The sequence below is a fragment of the Paramormyrops kingsleyae genome, chromosome 5 (genome assembly GCF_048594095.1).
Source record: "Paramormyrops kingsleyae isolate MSU_618 chromosome 5, PKINGS_0.4, whole genome shotgun sequence".
Taxonomy (NCBI): domain Eukaryota; kingdom Metazoa; phylum Chordata; class Actinopteri; order Osteoglossiformes; family Mormyridae; genus Paramormyrops; species Paramormyrops kingsleyae.
Genome location: NC_132801.1, coordinates 40,026,141 through 40,045,397, shown reverse-complemented (window position 1 = coordinate 40,045,397; position 19,257 = coordinate 40,026,141). Strand labels below are relative to the sequence as shown.

At 41.0% G+C, this 19,257-nt stretch overlaps 1 protein-coding gene across 3 annotated transcripts; it reads left to right on the top strand.

Moving 5' to 3' along the window:
- Positions 1-1,169: 1,169 nt before the first annotated feature.
- On the top strand, positions 1,170-12,798 carry znf281b (zinc finger protein 281b). 3 transcript variants are annotated; one of them, XM_023802433.2, is made up of 7 exons: positions 1,170-1,316; positions 4,169-4,578; positions 5,153-5,266; positions 5,360-5,480; positions 7,595-7,687; positions 8,490-8,608; positions 8,769-12,798. In XM_023802433.2, exons 2-7 carry the CDS (start codon positions 4,219-4,221, stop codon positions 10,362-10,364), a joined length of 2,403 nt encoding a protein of 800 aa, XP_023658201.1. In that variant the 5' UTR covers positions 1,170-1,316; positions 4,169-4,218; the 3' UTR covers positions 10,365-12,798. The 3 variants fall into 3 exon arrangements, with proteins under 3 accessions (XP_023658201.1, XP_023658200.1, XP_023658202.1); XM_023802432.2 differs by having other exon boundaries at positions 1,171-1,365; XM_023802434.2 differs by having other exon boundaries at positions 1,172-1,365; positions 7,604-7,687; positions 8,769-12,670.
- Positions 12,799-19,257: the final 6,459 nt, after the last annotated feature.

The window sequence follows — 19,257 nt, the reverse complement described above, 5'->3', positions numbered from 1 at the left end:
TAGATTAAAATCACCCATAACTACCACATCATTTTTATTGCTCATAATCCTAATATCACTGTATAACAATCTGCTTTCCTCAGCAGCTACATTGGGTGCTCTGTAACAAACACCGACAATTAGGCTATTTGAGTTTGTAGCATCTAATTTTACCCATATAGCTTCCGTACTTTTACTTATATCAGTAAGCTCCCTTGCCTGCAAGATTTCCTTTACATATACTGCAACACCACCTCCCTTCTTACCTATACGGTCTTTACGGAACAATGTGTAACCATCCATATTATATTCTTGTCCATCCTTATCACTCAACCACGTTTCAGTTATTGCTATAATATCATAAGAGTCCGATGAGATAAGAGCCTCTAAATCATGAATTTTATTCCTAATACTCCTGGCGTTTAAATACAGACAACAAAGGGTAGGCTTATTACAGTGCCTACTTATAATATGATTTTTTTGGGCTTTCCGTTTCCCCCCAGTTACATACTTAACTAACCTCCCTGCCCCCCCAGTCCCTAGTTTAAACATTCCTCAACTACTCTACAAATACGCCTTCCCAGTACACTGGTTCCCCTCCGGTTCAGATGCAACCCATCCGGCTTGAACAGGTCCCACCTGTTCCAGAAGGTCCTCCAGTGCCCCATAAACCTAAACCCCTCTTTCCTACACCATCCTTTTAGCCACGCATTTAATCTCCTTATCTCAGCTAACTTAGCCTCACTTGCGCGTGGCACGGGGAGTATTTCGGAAAATGTTTAATTACTCTTCATTTATGCAATAACAAAATGGATTTATCTATCCAGGCTTAAAAACCGTTTGGACTTAGCTGTCCCACAGCGCATTGCCCTACATTACTAATTAATTTACCCCATATTTATGTTTATTCTTTGTTACATGAATTATTCTGTTGCGTTTATGAAGCATTAGTAGCGACAATGACCTCAGTAATAACAAATGTGCTTTCTATTGTTCTTAAATACTAGGTCATATTAGTAACGGCAATAACAATAACCAAATACCTTCAACGGTAATTTCATGAATTACAATACATTTCGTTTTTTGCAATGAAAGGATAGTGAGAGGTAAATAAGCGCAGTTAGCTTGAGCACTATTGTTAAGGTTACTGTGATGGTGAGCCGTTCGGCGCACGGCGCCTGACTGCAGCTGACCGTGCAGTGCATCACGGTGCTTTCTCGTCTGTCTCCTCTCAGGACCCGTCGATATACCCACAATCCCCCGCGCAGAGACAAGATGGCGGACACTCGCGACCGCAGGAGAACAATGTTTGGGCTTTAAAAGACTCAAAGGAACGGGTGAGGAGAACGACTACGAATATAAAAAGCAGACGATGGTCATGTACCGGTAAGCGTGTTATAAAAAGTGAAAATATGGTGACTTGAGCTGAAGAGGAATGCGGTGAAACGGTCGAATAAAGACGGGGAGAGATGCGACAAAGCGCAGCGCAGTAGCGGGGAAGCTAACTAGCGTCGGTATAGCAGAATGCCACCGGGGTTCAGCATCATTGTTTCGATTGTGTGCCGAGGGCCGTTTGTCCTGGATGGGCTTTGCTGTTCGGCGTTGGCGGCTTCGGTAATGCCGCGAAGCGAGCTTAACATTTATTTTGGGCGATATAAGGTTTACTTGCATTAATTAACCACGAAATCAGTGTTTTTAAAATTTATTTTATAGTGTTTTTCGTTGCTGGGAATGCAATTATACGTAGAGAAGTATCGGCATTTTATGCTTTATATCGCAGATTTTGCTCGTTAGTTGGCAGGATATGTGCTATATAGCTATAAAGCATCTGTAAATTACATGCTTCCTCCATTCGGTTGAATGGTTTTTTTTGTTTTTTTTTTTAAATCTCTCCCCCACCAACAGCATTTATGCTATTTGGAATACATGACTATGTAGATTGTCTCAGATTGTGTATTTTTTGTTAGCCAGTGTACGATGTAATTGTGAATCGTCACTCACTTTGTTTGACTGAAAGGTTTTACATTGTCGAGCTGCGTGATAGATGTGGATGACTGAATTGTCTGACAATATACTTTCCAACCCCATATTATATCATTTAAAATTATTTTCTTGGAAGAGTAGACAAATACTTTAGTTTCCTTTTCTTGAAATGTGATTAGCTAGACAGGTTAGTTGCTGCTAATTGCACGTTTTCTAGCTAGCCGGTCACATAGCAAGTAGTACAATGGGAACATCAGAATTACCATTAAGCCAAACCAAATGGTCGCAGGAATGCTGCGTGAGCTCGACTGATCTGCAGATACATGCGATCAGATTACTCGCGGACTAGTTTTAGTAGTTGCTTTTAGGCTGTGTAGGTTGCTGTATTTTGAAATTTTAAATAGATGGACTAAAAGTTTTATCAATGTGTATCAAATTTCACTACAAAATTGCATTGATTCATGGCAAGTCTCTTTGGCACCTCGTGTATTAAATTGTGTGTGTGTGTGTGTGAGAGTATGTGTCTTTGATAGTTTGGTTTATATTTTAAATGTTTCCAATTCCAAGAATTGGGCATACAGTTATTGCTTCATTCGATATTTGGCTTAATTACTCAAGCTGTCTTTTTATATAAATAAAACTAAACTGATTAGTTTGGTCAAAGTACTAGTAATAAAAGGTATCCTTACTGTGTTTGAAAAGTTAAACATATAAATAATTGTCACAGGTAAAATATTGCTGGCTGTAAAGAATGTGGTTGTTTTAAAGTAATTTCTGGCAAATTCTGGCATAGCTTTGAAAAATCATAGTTCAAATACTAATGTCAATACTATAAGTGTCCATCTTAACGTATTTGTGGTTTGCTTAGATTGTTTCCATAAATCCATGTGTTATATACCTGCTTGGCCTGTGCAGGGTCACTGAGGTTTGAAGCCTATCCCTGAAGCAAGGGGCACATGGCAGGGAACAACCCAGGATGTAGCACCAGCTTATCCCAAGGCACCCACACACATTCACACTTGCGGACGGTTTAATAATTCCAGTTCACCTTGGTGTGTTTTTGGATTGTGGGTGAAAACCAGAGAACCTGGAGGAAACCCCACAACATCATAGGGAAAACATATATTTGCTTGTCATACTTGAACATTTATTTCTCTCATGGCTTACGTAGGGACATATATTTAATCTGAGAATCATGAGCATCAGTTTGAGAACTTTTTTTAAACCATTATATCACTCAAATCTGATTATTTTTTCTAATACATCCATCTAACAATAATACAACTCGGTTTTGCTTTCATACAAACAGTAGCTTGTAATTAATCCAAGCAATTTGATATTTACATATTTATGAATTTAAAATGTTATGGAGTTTTACAATACAAACCATTTCTTACTGAGCAATGATTTCTTCTCATATTTTAAATAACTTTATGGAAGTGATGCACTAACATGAGGATGGGTAACGCCATACTGGGCTGTCATGTGGACCATAAGATGGGTGCGTTTGAGCCATAGGAGTGGGATAAGTGCTGTAGGGTTCATGGTAACCAGGCCAGAAAGACTGCTTGTATGGTTTTCCTGATTGTTCAAGATGACGGGCGAAACATTTGCCCAGACACCAGCTTTTCGATACTATACCAACGTTTACTTATGCCCACAGTATAAGAAGATTAGTAGTACACAATCTGAACCCATAAGTTAGTATAAACTTGGCATTTCTTTATGTTGATTAAATTTGGTTAGCGGCGCACATCACATACTGGTTTGGTGTATACTATGGTTTTGTATACTATGGTTTGGTATACTTCAGTGCGATACACACTGAAGTGGCGGTGAAGCTCGGCAGCCACGGCATCTTTTAAAAGAGGAGATCTTGTGGATAACCAAGGTAAAAAGATGTCTGTTGTGTGGCGGTACTTTTTGCAGTTTAAAGTCTGACATGATAATTAAATGTAAGAATATGCCAAATTTATACTTTTGGGCATCACAATATCTCATTAATATTTTAGCTGTACTACTAATCTGCCTAATTTGTGGGCATAAATGTCTGTATCGTACCAAAAAAACTGGCCTTTGGCCAAATGTTTCGCCTGTCATCTGAATCCCAGGTGGTTATTGTGCATGCATGGTATGTCACTCAGCTTTAACAGCTGCTTGTATTAACAGGGATCTTTTTGTTCTTCCACTTTCTCCTTTGCTCCAGGTTGTTGTTCCTTTGGTAGCTCCTGGTAGTTATCCTGACCACAAATCACCATGAGTATTATCCAAGACAAGCTGAGCAACGAGTTCCTGCGAAACGGGGGAATGGAGCCCAACTTTGCACCCAGCATGCTCATGTTCAGCCACCTGCCACCTGTCACCAGCTTCACACGCCTGGCAGCGCAGTCCGTCATGCAGGACCTGCCACAGGAAATGATCCTGAAGAAGGAGCGCAACTCGCCTGACCACAGCGGCAGCTTCATACACTCCATGGGCATTAAGCAAGAGAAGATGACTGAGCATGACTACCGTATGGCCCACTATGGCAGTGGCATGGGAAAGAGCACCGAGCTGCTGGAGATGTCTCTAGGTGGCCACCAGAACCTGTTGGTGCATGATCTCAGCCTCAGCAATGTAAGGCCCAAGGCAGTCAGTAAATGAGCCATTTGTGCCTTCTGGGTTATCCTCTCAATTAGGTGTCAGATGAGATTTTCTTAATTATTTTTTTTTAAAGTTGGTTAATTTGAGTGGTAACCAGTCGCCTTGCCACTGGGCCATGCACTTTAGCCTTGTAAAACTCCTAAATATAGAGACTACTCAACATCAACCAATGATATAATTTCAGAGGTTACCATTAAATATCTTGGAATTGGAATCCCTGAGAACTGCTTCACTAATATGAATTTGTTCACTGTTTGTTCATTGTCTCTTGCTTAAAACAAAACTGTCTGAAGTGAGTGATGCTGCTTAATAGGTTTAAAGTCTTTCTGCTCTTCATGGGTGTATGTCCTTTTGACTGATCGGGTTAGCACCAATGTGCCAACTGCCATAGTCAGGCCTTAGGAAAGAGCTGCTTCTATTTAGAATATGCCTTGGACAGCAGTGACACCAAAATTTCTCTCCCATAGTTTGCCTTATGTTCTGGTAATGCTCTGGTTGTTATTGGATGTCTTATTTTTTCCCCCATCTTCTGTTTGGCCTTTAACAGCTATCAGGTAGACTTGCAAAAGATCAAAAAGAGTCGTCTGGCAGAAGAGGTCGGAAGTCCAATGGTGAAGAATTGGAGGGTAAAGCCAGGAGGAAACGCGGGGACTCGTCAAAGGTATGGCTACGGTGCTGTGCTCGGTCCGCGTTGGTGATTTGTCCTGACTGTGCAGTTCTCTCAACTTCTGTTCTTCACATGTCATGGCTGCAGTCGATGCTGGATGGTGAGGGTGGAGCCTTGTCCCCCAACTCCAAGCCGCACATCTGCGAGCACTGCAATGCAGCCTTTAGGAGTTCCTATCACTTGCGCAGACACGTGCTCATTCACACAGGTAAGGAGCTCCCTGTGCCGCCTGCTGCTTTAGCCTTCATCTTCGCTATATTACAGTACATCATCAATGTACTGTACAATGAAGTACAGTAAAATCTAGGCATGTAACGAATCGCGAATCTGTTCAAAATCGATGTAAATGTATGACGATTTAAACTGGGTGATGTGGAAAATGAATCACTACTTTAGGAGTACTTCACAGTACTTTAACAGAAAAAACTGCTGTAATATTACATTTGATTTCACAACGTCAGTTCGATGTCAGATATCACTGTAGTCACGTCGACATCGGACGCAAGATGGCGAGCGAATTCGAAATTGAGGACGCATGGCCGAGCGGCACGGTGGTGCAGCGGTTAGCGCTGCTGCCTCACAGCAAGAAGGTCCTGCTTTCAGTTCCAGGTCCTTTCTGTGTGGAGTTTGCATGCTCTCCCCGTTTTCGCCGGGGGCTCCTGTTTCTTCCCACGGTCCAAAAACATGCAGGATAGGTTGATTGGTGAGTCTAAATTGGTCCTGTAGTTGTGAATGTGAGTGTGTGTGCGCAGTGGTGTGTTGGCGACTGGTAGGTTGGTTCCCGTTTGCACCCATTGTTCCCATGGTAGTCTCCGGTCCCCCCCGCGACCACAGTTGAGATTAAGCGGTTTCAGAAAATGGATGGATGGAATCACCACCCGATGTTATATCGCCTGTTTGGCAGCATTTTAGCTTTCCGGTAATCACAAACGAAAACAGGGAGAAAAGTACAGACAAGACAAAAACTGCGTGCAAATTGTAAAAGACTGATAACATACACATAGCACAATGAACATGCTTCAGCATGTCCACCAGCATCACAGTGAGCTGAGCGAAGATTATTAAAAGGGCAAACCATGCTAAAAAGCTGCACATGCAAGCCTTAGTTTATTTGAAGATTTTTTTTTTTTTTTTTTTTTTTTACTTATTTTGATTTGGGATTTTTTTTAAACCAGTATTTTATTCAATTTCAGTTGTACTGATAAGAAGAGCACACATTTTGCACAGTTTAGAAATATAAAGGAATATTTTTGAATAAATTTGTTTGCAGCTTATTCTGCTAAAAAATTGTGAGAAAATCGTATCGTGAACTCAGAATCGTGAATTGTGGGTTGAGTGTAGCATTACATCCCTAGTAAAATCCCGTCACAGTGGATTTGCTTATAACGGAATATCGTCTATAATAAACGAGGTCCACTGTTCCTGGCCGTGCGCCTTTAAGAACATGCAGAAAAAGCATTGGATATAGTGGACTCGAATATAACGGAATTTCACTTATAATGGACAAACAATTTGGTCCCCAGGGCCGCTTTTAGCTGTAGTTTTGTTTGCTATAACGGACATACAGGCTTCGCCAACAAGGTGCGTGGCGTGCCAGTGATATCCAGCGCGGATACGTACGTAGTCGGGATTATAAATAGTCATGCATCTGGTCAGGTAAAGTTGGATTACGACATATACAATATAATAATCTATACCACAAGTGTGTCTGCTGGGGTGTGGCATGAGTAAATGGTGTCCTCTAGTTGTGTTCTGGTCATACAGGAACTCTGGATATAACGGACTGTTTTGCCAGGTCCCTTGAAGTCTGTTATAAATGGATTTTACTGAATCATCAAACTTCATGCTGGGCAAATATTCAGAAATGGATGATGGATGCCATTGTTTAATAATGGCATCCATTTTTCATGGTTCAGATTTTTGGAGATGCTTTTAAATTATCATGGTGTCTGTCTCTAAATGTGAATCCTGGTAACTTCTTAAAGATGAGATATTCACCCTGTGATTTGTTTTGGACTAGTGTAAGGTAGGAATACTTTTCCTCCCTAATAACCATTTTATCCATTTTAACTCCTCGATATTGGAAGACTTCCTAAGAAGTGCGTTCCTAGTGGTGTATTATGAAAACAGTAATTCTATATTGTACAATAATCACACCTGTTATGCCATAGTGTGTGCGGTGGAAAATATCAATGAACTAGCTGTTATTTTCTGCTTTTCTTTCAGCTTTAACACCCAGTGGTTGATTATCTGAATCTTTCTATAGATTCTCGTCACTCCTTTCCTGTAATTTAATGTGGAAATTGGAATGTGGTATTTTTGACTGCACAGGTGAGCGGCCTTTCAGATGTAGCCAGTGCAACATGAGCTTCATCCAGAAGTACCTTCTTCAGCGGCATGAAAAGATACACAGCGGTGAGATTTGAGATTTGTTCAGTCGTCTGACTCCTCATAGTAACGCAAGCTCTGAGTAGCTATCCCTAAGAATAGGGCTGCACGATATTGGAATATTTCAGATATGAGTGATTTAATCAGCAAGGATGAAAAAGGATTGGCTCGGAGATAAATGTTTTAAAATGTGATAGATCATCTATAATGTAATTAATATAAAGGAACAATATTTTAAATTGCAAAACTTGCTGTGTTTTGTGTCCTATGCCACTCGCCAAATCTTATTTCCAAGGTTTCAAGATACATGGGCTTTATTTCAAAATAATGTTGTTTATAAAAATACTGTAGTGATAGATAATTTTCGGACTGTATGAAAAAGCCTGATCTCAACACAGCTGATCACATGATGTGAGAATTGTATGTGCATAACATGCGATGTTGGTATTATCGTTTATTGCCCAGCTCTAATTGTGACTGATGGTCTGCTGTACGTGTAGAGCCTGCGTTATGCTCACTAGCAACAAACTTGGTGTATCCAAAACCTTTAAATCAGGGTAAAATGTTATCAGATTGACTTGTGCATTAGTCATGGAAAATAACTGCAAGTTTTCCTTTTGTACCAGGCAGAAAAAAGTTGTAGTTTGATTTAATTTAATTCACTTGACTTAGCATGTCTTGCGATGCGATTGTTGCGCATGTGCACATCGCGATGAAAATGCTGAAATTTTATATAGTGCAGCCCTACCTGAGAGCCCTTGGTGTCATTCCATCTCTAGTGTTCTTTTGCGGCATCCGGCTTTAACTTCCCCCGTGGTTCCTTTTGCAGGCGAGAAGCCCTTCAGCTGTGATCAGTGTAACATGCGCTTTATTCAGAAGTACCACATGGAGAGGCACAAGAGAACTCACAGTGGAGAAAAGCCATATAAATGTGACACCTGCCAACAGGTTAGCAAATGGTGGTTTGTTTCCAGAAAGAGTTCTTATTGGTTTAATTGATCCCCTCCTTAATTGGGGGGGACCTTGTTCTCAAATTAGTGGATAATGTAATGTGGTTCTGTATTGTCTGATGTGTGTTTTTCTTTTTCTTTTTTGCTGTTCTCTTCAGTATTTCTCCAGAACCGATCGATTACTTAAGCACAAAAGAACCTGTGGAGAAGCCATAAAAAAAGGGCTGGAGCCTGGGATGTTGGACCTCGGGGTTGGTGAGGCTGGTTCCAGCAGCTACTCTATCACTCAGGGAAATGGCAGCGTTTCTGGCCGCAAAAGGGTGAGGTCCAAAAATGCCAGTGAAGCGGGAGAGCGCAAGAAGAAGAAAACTGGTGACACACAGATGGCTGGGGGTCTTGGCCTCCAGGACTATGCAGTCGAGGTCCCTACGGTGTCCTCAAACAGCAACTTACCCAGCCCCAATATGCACGACCAACATGGTCGTGCTCCCAAGCTTCTCTTTAAGAAGGTTGGACGGAAGGGCACCGACAAAGGTCTGGTTTCCCTTGAGTCCTCCAGCAGTCCTCATGGGCAGAAGCTGCTGTCTCAAAAAGGTGACTCCATGGACCTTGCTGGCAGTTCAGGTATGGACCACATAGGGCTCCTGCAGGGCTCTGGGGTCAAACAGGGCCCAACCAGCAGCAACTATGACGACGCCATGCAGTTTCTGAAGAAGAGGCGGTACCTGCATGCGGTTAATAGCAGTAGTGGTGGCGATTACGGGTCAAACGTGGTGCACATGCCCTCACAACAGACAGTGATCCAGGGTGTGATGGACAGTGAGACGCCCTTGAATCTTCTAGACTCGCCGATTAGTGGCGACATCAAGCATGACAAGTCGGGCATTCCAGATGAAGTGCTCCAGAGCCTGCTAGACCACTATTCTCAGAAGCCTGATGGCTCCCACGATGTCCCCTTCGACCTTAGTGACCAGCATGTGGAGCTTCACCCCTCTGCGGGCACCCCTGAACTGGGCCAGGAGGAGGACTCCCCCACCTCCTCTGGGGATAAGACTGTCAGCATGCATGAATACTCCAAGTTCTTACTGCAGGCCCTGGAGCGAACCAGCCACAGCAACACCTTCCCCCTTGGCCCAGGTGGGCCTTTCCCCAGCCTGGTCTCCAGCAGCGGCCAGCCTGGCAGCTCCCTTTTCTCTGAGAAACAGGTCTACACTACTTCCCCCTTAGAGTGCAGCTTTGGCCCGTCTATTACCTCAACCCTTTCTTCTTCCTTGCCAAAGTCCCATTTTGGGATGTTGGCGGGCTCAGGCCAGCCCAGCTTCCACCTGAGCAGCCTGGAGTCTCCCCACCAGCAGCTGACACCCTCCCAGGAGCTCACTGAACAGATAGAGAAGCAGCACTCACCCACCTACCAGATCACCACTCCAGAGTTATCTAGTCAGAAGGGGCAGCAGCCCAAGAGAAGCACTGCTTCTTCCAGCTACCAGCTTGCATCACCGGACCTGACCTCGTTGGACACGTCCAAGGGTCTGGATGTTCGGGGCCCCTATCAGATTGAGAATTTTGCCCAGGCCTTTGGGTTCAAATCAGGTGGCAGAGTCCCTCTGGCTTTCAGCAGTGATTCCAGCGGAGAGACTGAGCACAGAATTAGGACTCCTGTGTCAGAATTCTCAGGGTACACTAGTTTGTTAGCTGATGTCAATGAGCCAGTTAGTACAGGATCTAAGACCCCAACAAGCCAAAGTTACAGGTAAGGTCTGAGATAGATGGACCTAGTTGGAGGTTTTTTTTTTATTATTTTACTATTGTTATTAATATTTTTTTAAGCAAGGTTGTTTTAATTACACTGCCAATAAATGTTTATACAATATCCCACCAGGAAAGGATGATGGCCTCCCTCCAATGCAATTTTAATTTTTTAAAACCTATTTAGTCGATTTCTTTAGTGTAGTAGTAGTAGTAGTGGTAATAGCAGTAGGTATGGTTGTTACGTTAAATAGATTAAAATAGAGGGTAGCTGAATACTAGCTTATTTTTCCATGAACCTTTGTGTTTTAGCAATCAACAATTGTATAATAATTAATAATTATTATTAGTAATAATAAACATGATGGCAGGGAATAGCCCAGATTTGAAATAGCAAAAAAATGCCTGTTACAAGAATTGAAAGTATTACTCAGGAAAAACGTGTACTAAGGAGAATTTATTATAAGAAGTGGTAAACAGTCATCTTAGAGGTGTGTGTTTAAAACTACAGAGAAGCTTTGTGAAATGTTTTGCCCTTTCAGAAATGAATGCAGCCAGTAATTGAACTGGCCCATGTTAAACTGACAGCCCTTCCACCTAGTCATTTAGAGATCATGGTACTCTTTGGTCAATGTGAAGCAGTCACATTTTGTTCAGCAAGGGCCATCTGACTTAATTTTTTATTATTCTACCAGGGAACTCTGTGGTCAGTGAAAAGGAAAAGCGCAGAATTGTATTGTATTGTATTTTGGCCCCTTTGGTCTAGTGACGATCAGTCCCACCTGAGCCCATATGTACACAGACCCAGTGGATGTCTGGACAGGCGAGATTTTGCCTTCTTGAGGAAATACCCTGTCAGCAATAGTAGCGATATAGGATAGTGAAGAAGGTGCTGGGTCCCTCATTACCCACTGAGCAGCCTGCTAGGTATCTGCCACTCTCACCCAACAAGCACTTTTAATGCTTTATTATAAAATGGGGGGAAAGCTGTACCGAGTGATGATGGATGAAGTTGGAGAGTAACTTTATTTGCCATGCTGGTTAGAGAAGTGGCGCCCAGCCTTAACTTCTGCTTTAGTGTGTAGTGGTATTTCTGTGCAGGTGTCACTTGAATGCTAAGTGGGTAAAATTTATGAACAGGATCTGGGCCAGTTTATAAAGTGTAAAAATCTATTTGGAAATAAGGGACAGGAATATGTTTTCATGGTCATTTTTGTCAATTAAGTGGCACCCGGTTTTCGTGTTTGAGTCCTACCTCTGAGCTAAAGTTGATACCCCAGACTACTAAGCAGATGCCCAGATGAGCCTGTGGTTAATTTAAAATAGCCTGGGAATCTTTAGAGGTTAGAATATGTTTGTCAGCAGACTTTTATTTAGTCTTGTTTACCTTTTATAAATGAGTTAAAAAAAAATAAATAAATGTTGATTCACAAGCTGATTTTGTACAGGTTATAACCATGACCATGATTTGGTCTTCCAGTGTTGATGGTTGACTGTCTTTGAAATGCAGAATTTTCCCTGTGGAATGGCCGTCTCCATACCCCGGTCTCCAAACGGACACAGCTGGGCTTGTCAAGCCCGTTAATGTCATTGGGAAAACAGATTTGACCACTCAAAAAAAAAAAAAAAAAGAAAAAAAAAAGAATTTAGGATCGCCTATTATATACCTCATATCACTGTTAAAGCCTAACCAGGGACACACATTCATGTTTGTAGCAAAAATACTGTAGTATGAACTTGGCATATTGTATATCCATATTACACCTTTTTTATGTAAACAGTGTTTACAGTAATGGAATGGAATATGAATGGATTTGTTTAAAGTATGCTTTGGTCTGTAAAGCATTAACACGAAGCAGTGTTGCAGTGTGTATTCGCATAGTTTTTTTGACTTTCTATTTTAATATTATTTAGACCAGTTTTGTTTACAAAAATGTTCAAAAACACTAATGTGTTTTTTTTCTTTCTCAGATATGCATGATATGAGAGGTTTTGTAGGACTTTTGCTGGTTATCACTGTGCCACCAAATTTTTAGCAGATGTTTTTGTCCCTTTTATCTTTTTGCTACTTGCTTATTTTATTCTAGATTCTCGTGACATGATTTGCAGGGCTGTACCTGTTGGATGAAATTTATAAGTGATTAGGAAGAATAAACTATCAACACCTCTCATGCTGTTTTTGCCTCCCTTTATAACCTACCAGTGCCGAAATGTGTGAAGAGCAGGTTTCTGGATGATCAATTTTCTTCATGCATTTACCATTTAAGGCTCTACTATGTACTTGTGCTTACCATTAAAGAGAAACTTTACTGTTCGTATGTGAAATAATGTTTTTATGACTTACACTGTACTTTTCTGGCGGATTGTGTGTAGCTTTTGTATATACATGTCTGTGCCTCGGCAGTTCGTATTACTGTGACAGATTAAATCTGAAGTCACCCACATGGACATCACATCTTTACTTTTTATGATTTAAGTGAAAGAGGAGCTCATTATTTTGGTGAGGCAGATTCCTGCATTCGGTGTGTAAAAAGTGTGTGGACTCCTCGTTTTAGAGAAAATGTTACCCACCTGATGCAATTTTCCCTCCATATTGCCCTCCATATTGTTTTGCAAAGAAATGTTTTTGATTTACCTCTGTACTCCATATTTTTAATTTTCTAATTTAATAATCTACGTGTGATTTAAAGTGCCCATTCTAGACTTTAAGGGTATTTGCCTACAGTTCGGTTTTACCATATAGACACAGCACATTTTAGGCGGCTCCCCATTTCTGGGACATTTGGCTTTCACAGGTGTTTGCGGTTACTCATGTTTAATTTCATCATTAGTCAAATATAGAGGCTACAGTGCAAGATGGAAACCACTAGTTAGCCACAAAAACAGTATGGCCAGAATATAGTTTGCCAAAAAGTACTTTAGAGGTGGCAGAATTCTGGTAATAGGTCTTGTGGACAGAGACCAAGATTAACCTTTATCAGAGTGATGGCAAGAGCAAAGTGTGGAGATGAAAAGGAACTGCCCAAGATCCAAAGCATACCAGCTCATCTATGATACCGACAGTGAGAATGTGATGGCCGGGGCCTGTATGGCTGCCACAGGCCCTGAAGCACTTACTGATATTGATGATGGAACTGCTGATGGCAGGAACATCTCATCTGCTCAAATGTAAGCAAATCCCTCCAAACTCAATAGATGGCATTTCATCCTACATCTAGACCAGGGTTCTTCAACTCTGGACCTCGATTCCAAATCCAGGCCTTGTTTTCAGTTCTCCCAGGTAGTTGTTTAATAATTACTGATTCTGATTGGTCAGAGGCTTCACACCTGACTGACTGGTAAAGGAAGGCTGGAAAACCAGCAGTGCTCGGACCTCGAGGACTGTGAGTTGAATAACCCTGATCTAGACAGTGTTCTCAAACATGCTGCTGAAGTAACATGAAAAAACTAGAAAATTCTTTAATGGTCAAGTCAGTCACCCGATTACATCTTATTGAGCAAGTATTCCTTATACTGAAGAGAGAACTTAAGGCTGCAGTAGAGGCCTGGCCAGGGAAGATATTCAGTACAATACTGCCAGAAAGTACTAAATGTGACTGCTTTAATATATCTACCATTGCTATGTCCCAAACGTTAAGGTGCCCTAAAATGGGGGAAGCTATGTATAAAAAGTTCTGTAGTTTCTACATGGTGAAACTGAAATGCATGCAAATAGTTATATTAAATCTAGAATATGCACTTTAATCAAGTGTGTATTGTTTGGTTTGACATTTAAAACTATGGAGCACAGGGCCAAGTGAAGGAAAAATGTATCTTTGTCCCAAACATTATTGAGGGCTTTGTATACTTCCAACCACTGCTTCAATTACTTCTTGGTAGAAGGGTCAAAACACACTTGACTCAGCAATGAATGGATGAGCTTAATGGAGATGATATTGGTCTGAGTAATCTAGAAACACTAGCATGCAACAAAATGCCACAAAGGTTTAAGAAGTTGACTGAAATAACATGCATTCCGAACACTACAGTTACCAGTTTGTATAACCAAAATGTCCAGCACATATCAAAGAACAGGCTTTATCTCCAGGAGGAAATATTAATCAATCACCAAACCTAGCCCTAATTGAGGTTAAAATGTAATCCAATCCAGTCCAAATAGTCACTGACTAACTTAAAGTTGCTCCTGGACATTGCACATTAATCTCGTTAAAGTTAATGTTTGCAAGTTTAATATGGGCTGCATACTTCACAAAGGGTTGAGAATTATCTCTTGCACTATGCAAATAGTTTAGGTCATCCCATGTCCTTTTTCTGCCTTGTGAATTATTGTTGAACATTTAATGACGTACCTTGGCTGATGTTCGGGCAAGCAATAAAATTTCATAATCTGGTACTTTTATGTACACACTCCCTGACCTATGTCCTTAATTACTACCTGGATACCTCAACAGATTTATCAATAGATACACCTGGAATGCACATGTGGGGTAATAAATTTATTTAATGCAGTTTACTTTTTTTTTTGCTCGGTCAATAAAACACTCCAAAACAAACAAACGCTGATTGTAAGTGTTAGTTTCTATAGCTTATCTTCTTGCATTCATTATTTTCCTCTTCTCCTTTCCCTGTTTCATGCACCTTTTTCTATAAATGATGCAGTAATGGATTGCCACACACTTGTCAAGTGCCTTGGGGTGTTTGCTCTGGATGTTAGGCTGTCTTGACTGACTCACCTCCTCAACATTGCATGGAAGTTGGGAATGGTGCCTTTGGATTATCAGACTGGAATAGTCGTCCCAATCTTTAAGAATGGAGACCAGAGGATGTATTCCTCCCTGGGAAGGTCAATGCCAGGCCCCTGAAGAGGAGGGTCTGTCTGTTAGTTGAGCCTCAAATCAAAGAGGAGCAATGCAGATTTCTTCTTAGGTGTGACATTGGGGTGGAGTGGTAGCTCTGAGGCTAGGGATCTGTGCTGCCAATCCGAAGGTTGCTGGTTCAAATCCTGTAGGCCAGGGGTGGAGAACCTGTTCCATAGAGGGCTGGTGTGGGTGCAGGTTTTTGGGATGACCTCTCAATCAGCCAATAACAGTGGGTCTCCAGAAGTGGAAGTAAAGAATTGGAGTTGAGAACCACTGTTTGATTATTGGCTGATGGAGAGGCTATCCCAAAAACCCACACCTTCACCGGCCCTCCATGGAACAGGTTCCCCACCCCTGCTGTAGGCCCTTGAGAAAAGCTCTTAACCTGCAGTTCCTTTGTCCTGGGCATGATGTTAACCTACATCCAGCCTGGCAAGCAGGTCCTCCAACTTCCAGGAAAAAAAATGGGGGTTGGTGGCAGGATTGGCACTCCAGCTAACAGAAATAGCTTCACACTGTTCCATTCTATCTGACCTAGTTTGGTGCTGAGGTATCAGCTGCAAACAGGCTGTCATGTGATTCATTGTGTGGTGGGTGGGGCAAAATGCTGTATCACATGCACTCTTTACCTCCTCATGGAACACTGGACCCTCACAAACTGGAAGAATCATGGGCGTTTTTTCAACCAGTCTACATGTGTTTTGTGGACTTGGAAAGGGCATACAACTGTGTCATTCTGGGGGGTCATGTGGGGGTTACTCCAGAAGTATGGGGTCCGCTATTATGGGCCTTTCGGTACCCATATTGCGGAGCAAGAGTTTGGTTTGGATTGCTGACAATAAGGGCGCTATCCACCGCACCAAGTACCATACTTTTGGTGTGGTACTTTTGGTACATTCCCTTTTCCATTGACTTCCATTGACAGTCGAGTATCAGTACCAAAAGCGCCAAAGCAGCTGCGGTACTTCTTTGGTACTTCGGTGCTTTGAGGTAGAACTTGAAACGGTTTGTTTGTTGATTGGTTATGCAAATAGTCTACACCTACAAACACATACCGCCTTGAAAACAGTTATGAACTCAGATACCAATGATAAACAAACTAAAAAAAATAATTGCGATCTGGTCGGAAGAACAAAAAGATCAGAACTGCATGACAAGAAATTTAAAAAATATTTTGTTTAATATACTAGGACAGCACACATATAGTATGCTGTCCTGGCAATGTGATTTTGTTATAAGAAATATTGGGATATTTATAAAGCAAGGAGTTCATAAATTTCTCTCAAACCCGTCTACAAGTGATTTAAACAGCAAGGATGAAAATGATTATGATGCAGCACTTATGCAAAAGCAGTGGAGGTAAATTTTTAACTGATTTTTAAACATGTTAGATAATCCATGAAAGGAATAATAATGAAAATTGCAAAGCTAGCTAAGGTTTTTTTTCTATGACAGAGTAAAAATGTTTTAGCAAAACTTTATCTCCCTGTGCTATAATTGAAAAAATTCAGAACTGAAAGTAAGAAAAAGTCTGATCTTAATCTAGCTTACTAGTCATGTAAGAATTGCATGTGCATAACATGCAATGTTGGTATTAATATTGTACATTGTTCAGCCCTAAAATACACTACAGCCATTTTTCGAATTCAGTACAAAATAACCCGCCTCCCGTTGTAATGTCATTTGGTCACCTGTACCAATTTTTACCAACACCTTGAAGTACCGTACTTTTGGTACTTCCCAGAAAGTATGGTACCTGGTGTGGTGGAAAAGTCAGACTTGTTCCTGGTGGGTGCTGGACTCCATCAGGGCTGCTCTTTGTCACTGATTCTTTTCATACCTTTTGTGGACAATTCCTAGGCACAACCAAGGGGTGGAGAGGGTCCATTTCAGTGGCCTCAGGATAGTGTCTTTTCCTTTTGCTAATGATGCGGCCCTATTTGCTTTATCGAGCTGTGACCTCCAATATGTAGTTTGCTGCCATGTTCGGAATGATCAGGATGAGAATACACTGGAAAAGGGTGGATTGCTCTCTCCAGGTTTTCAAGTGGAGAGGTTTAAGTAGCTTAGGGTCTTGTTCACCAGTGAGGGAAGAATTGAGTGGCAGATCAACCAGAGGATCTGTATATTTTCATGTAGGATGTCATAGTGAAAAGAGAGCTAAGCCAGAAGGTGAAGCTATCAATTTACTGGTTGATCTATGTTCCTACCCTTACCTATGGTCACGAGCTTTAGGTAGTCTCCAAAAGAAGTCCTGCCTCTCTGGGGAGGTGCTTTGGGGCATGTCCAACCGGGAGGAGACCTCGGGGCAAATCCAAGGCATGCTAGAGAAATATCTCTCAAATGAACTGGAAATGCCTTGGGATTCCCCTGGAGGAGTGGCTGGGGAGAAGGAGGTCTGGGCATCCCTGCTTAAACTTCTGCCCCTGTGACCTGGACCTAGATAAGCAGCAGAAAATGGATGGATGGATGGAAGGATGAATTGATCTGAAATCACCAGAGTAAGAACCAAACATTTGTGAAGCCTAATGAAATGCAAAGATGCAGTGCCTGTAGAATTATGATGAACAAACTCTGACATAGAGAATCTGTTTGCCACAGCTGGGCTGTGAACCACACTGGGTCACACCAGAATGAGAAAAGCACTAATACTGCGGATATCAGTGGTAATCCTCTGTAATGGGGAAAAAAACAAAAGAATTCCAGCCAAAATGGAGATGATCTTTATGGTATTCCAGAGTGGATGGTAACACCACGGTAATGGTAATGAAACTGCTCATATATGCATATTCTTATATCTACTATATTAATTATATTTCAGTTGTTTTAAATTAACTGTTCTCACCCCAACACCACCTGATGGCACTGTCAAGTGGATGGGGTGGGGCTTGATATCATCCGAATGCAGCTCTCTAAGCTGTATAATTCAGCCGATTTTCCTGACTGAATAAAGTGAATAAACAGTTAAGTACAGTTAACAGTGTAATCGGTGGAAATTATCTGGACTGTCCCCTCCAAGCTTGTGGGCTCTAATAAACAAACAAACAAGTAATAAGTATAAATAAAATAAAATATAACACATAAAATATAATAAAGACTTTATTTAATTTTATGTAATATTTATTATATCCTGATCGGTCCCATTTTCTTTACATTTCTCCGGAGTCATATTGTGACTTTTAAATTCTTTCTTTAAACTCTGTTTGAGATGGGCATCAGTTTGTTAATGTAGCTGCTTGTCTGGCACTCTCCTCCAAAATGTCATTACTCACTATTTATTGTTGTACAAATGTTTATATTATTTGATACACGTTGATATGGAAGGGTGTTGGTGGCCAGCTTACACTTATATATATGTATGTCCCAAAAAGGAAGACACATTTTTCTCATTGTGAAGAATAACAGGAGATGATCATTTCCAAGTTAGAGTTATGCTTTGAGATCATAGAGGGCAAATTTCCTCTCCAGCTGATTATGTTGGCTGGAGATACAGCACCTTCCCTTCATACTGGAAAATCAGTATGCCTTCCATGTTACAGTGTGGAGTATTGTAGCAGTGATAGCTATGCCAGTTAGTTCTGTTCAGGGAATTCTTTCATGCATTCACCTACATTAGAGAATAAATGGTTATGAACAGGGACGATAATCTTTTATTTGCTCTCACTTCTGTTTGCTATCCTTATAAATTTATTTTGTTGACTTGCGCAAGGTAGTGCTCAGGATTATAGAGGAATTTTTTCAGAAGCCAAGAGATAACACTTTTACAACTTCTAAAACTGTTTACTTTAATTTACATATCTAGTGTTTTATAAGAACAATTTCAGTCTCAAGTTTCAATGTTTAAAATTTGTTGAGCAATTCAGAATATTCATTTTAATTCCTTCACATTCCTAATAAACAAAAAATAAACAAAAAAAGAAGTACATGTATGCAATTCACTTTAAGACCACTAGATGGAAATGATGGTCCTCACGTATTACTGAATGTCCTATTGACTTCTACTGTGAATAATTACTTAGATGGAATGATTAATATCTGGGCT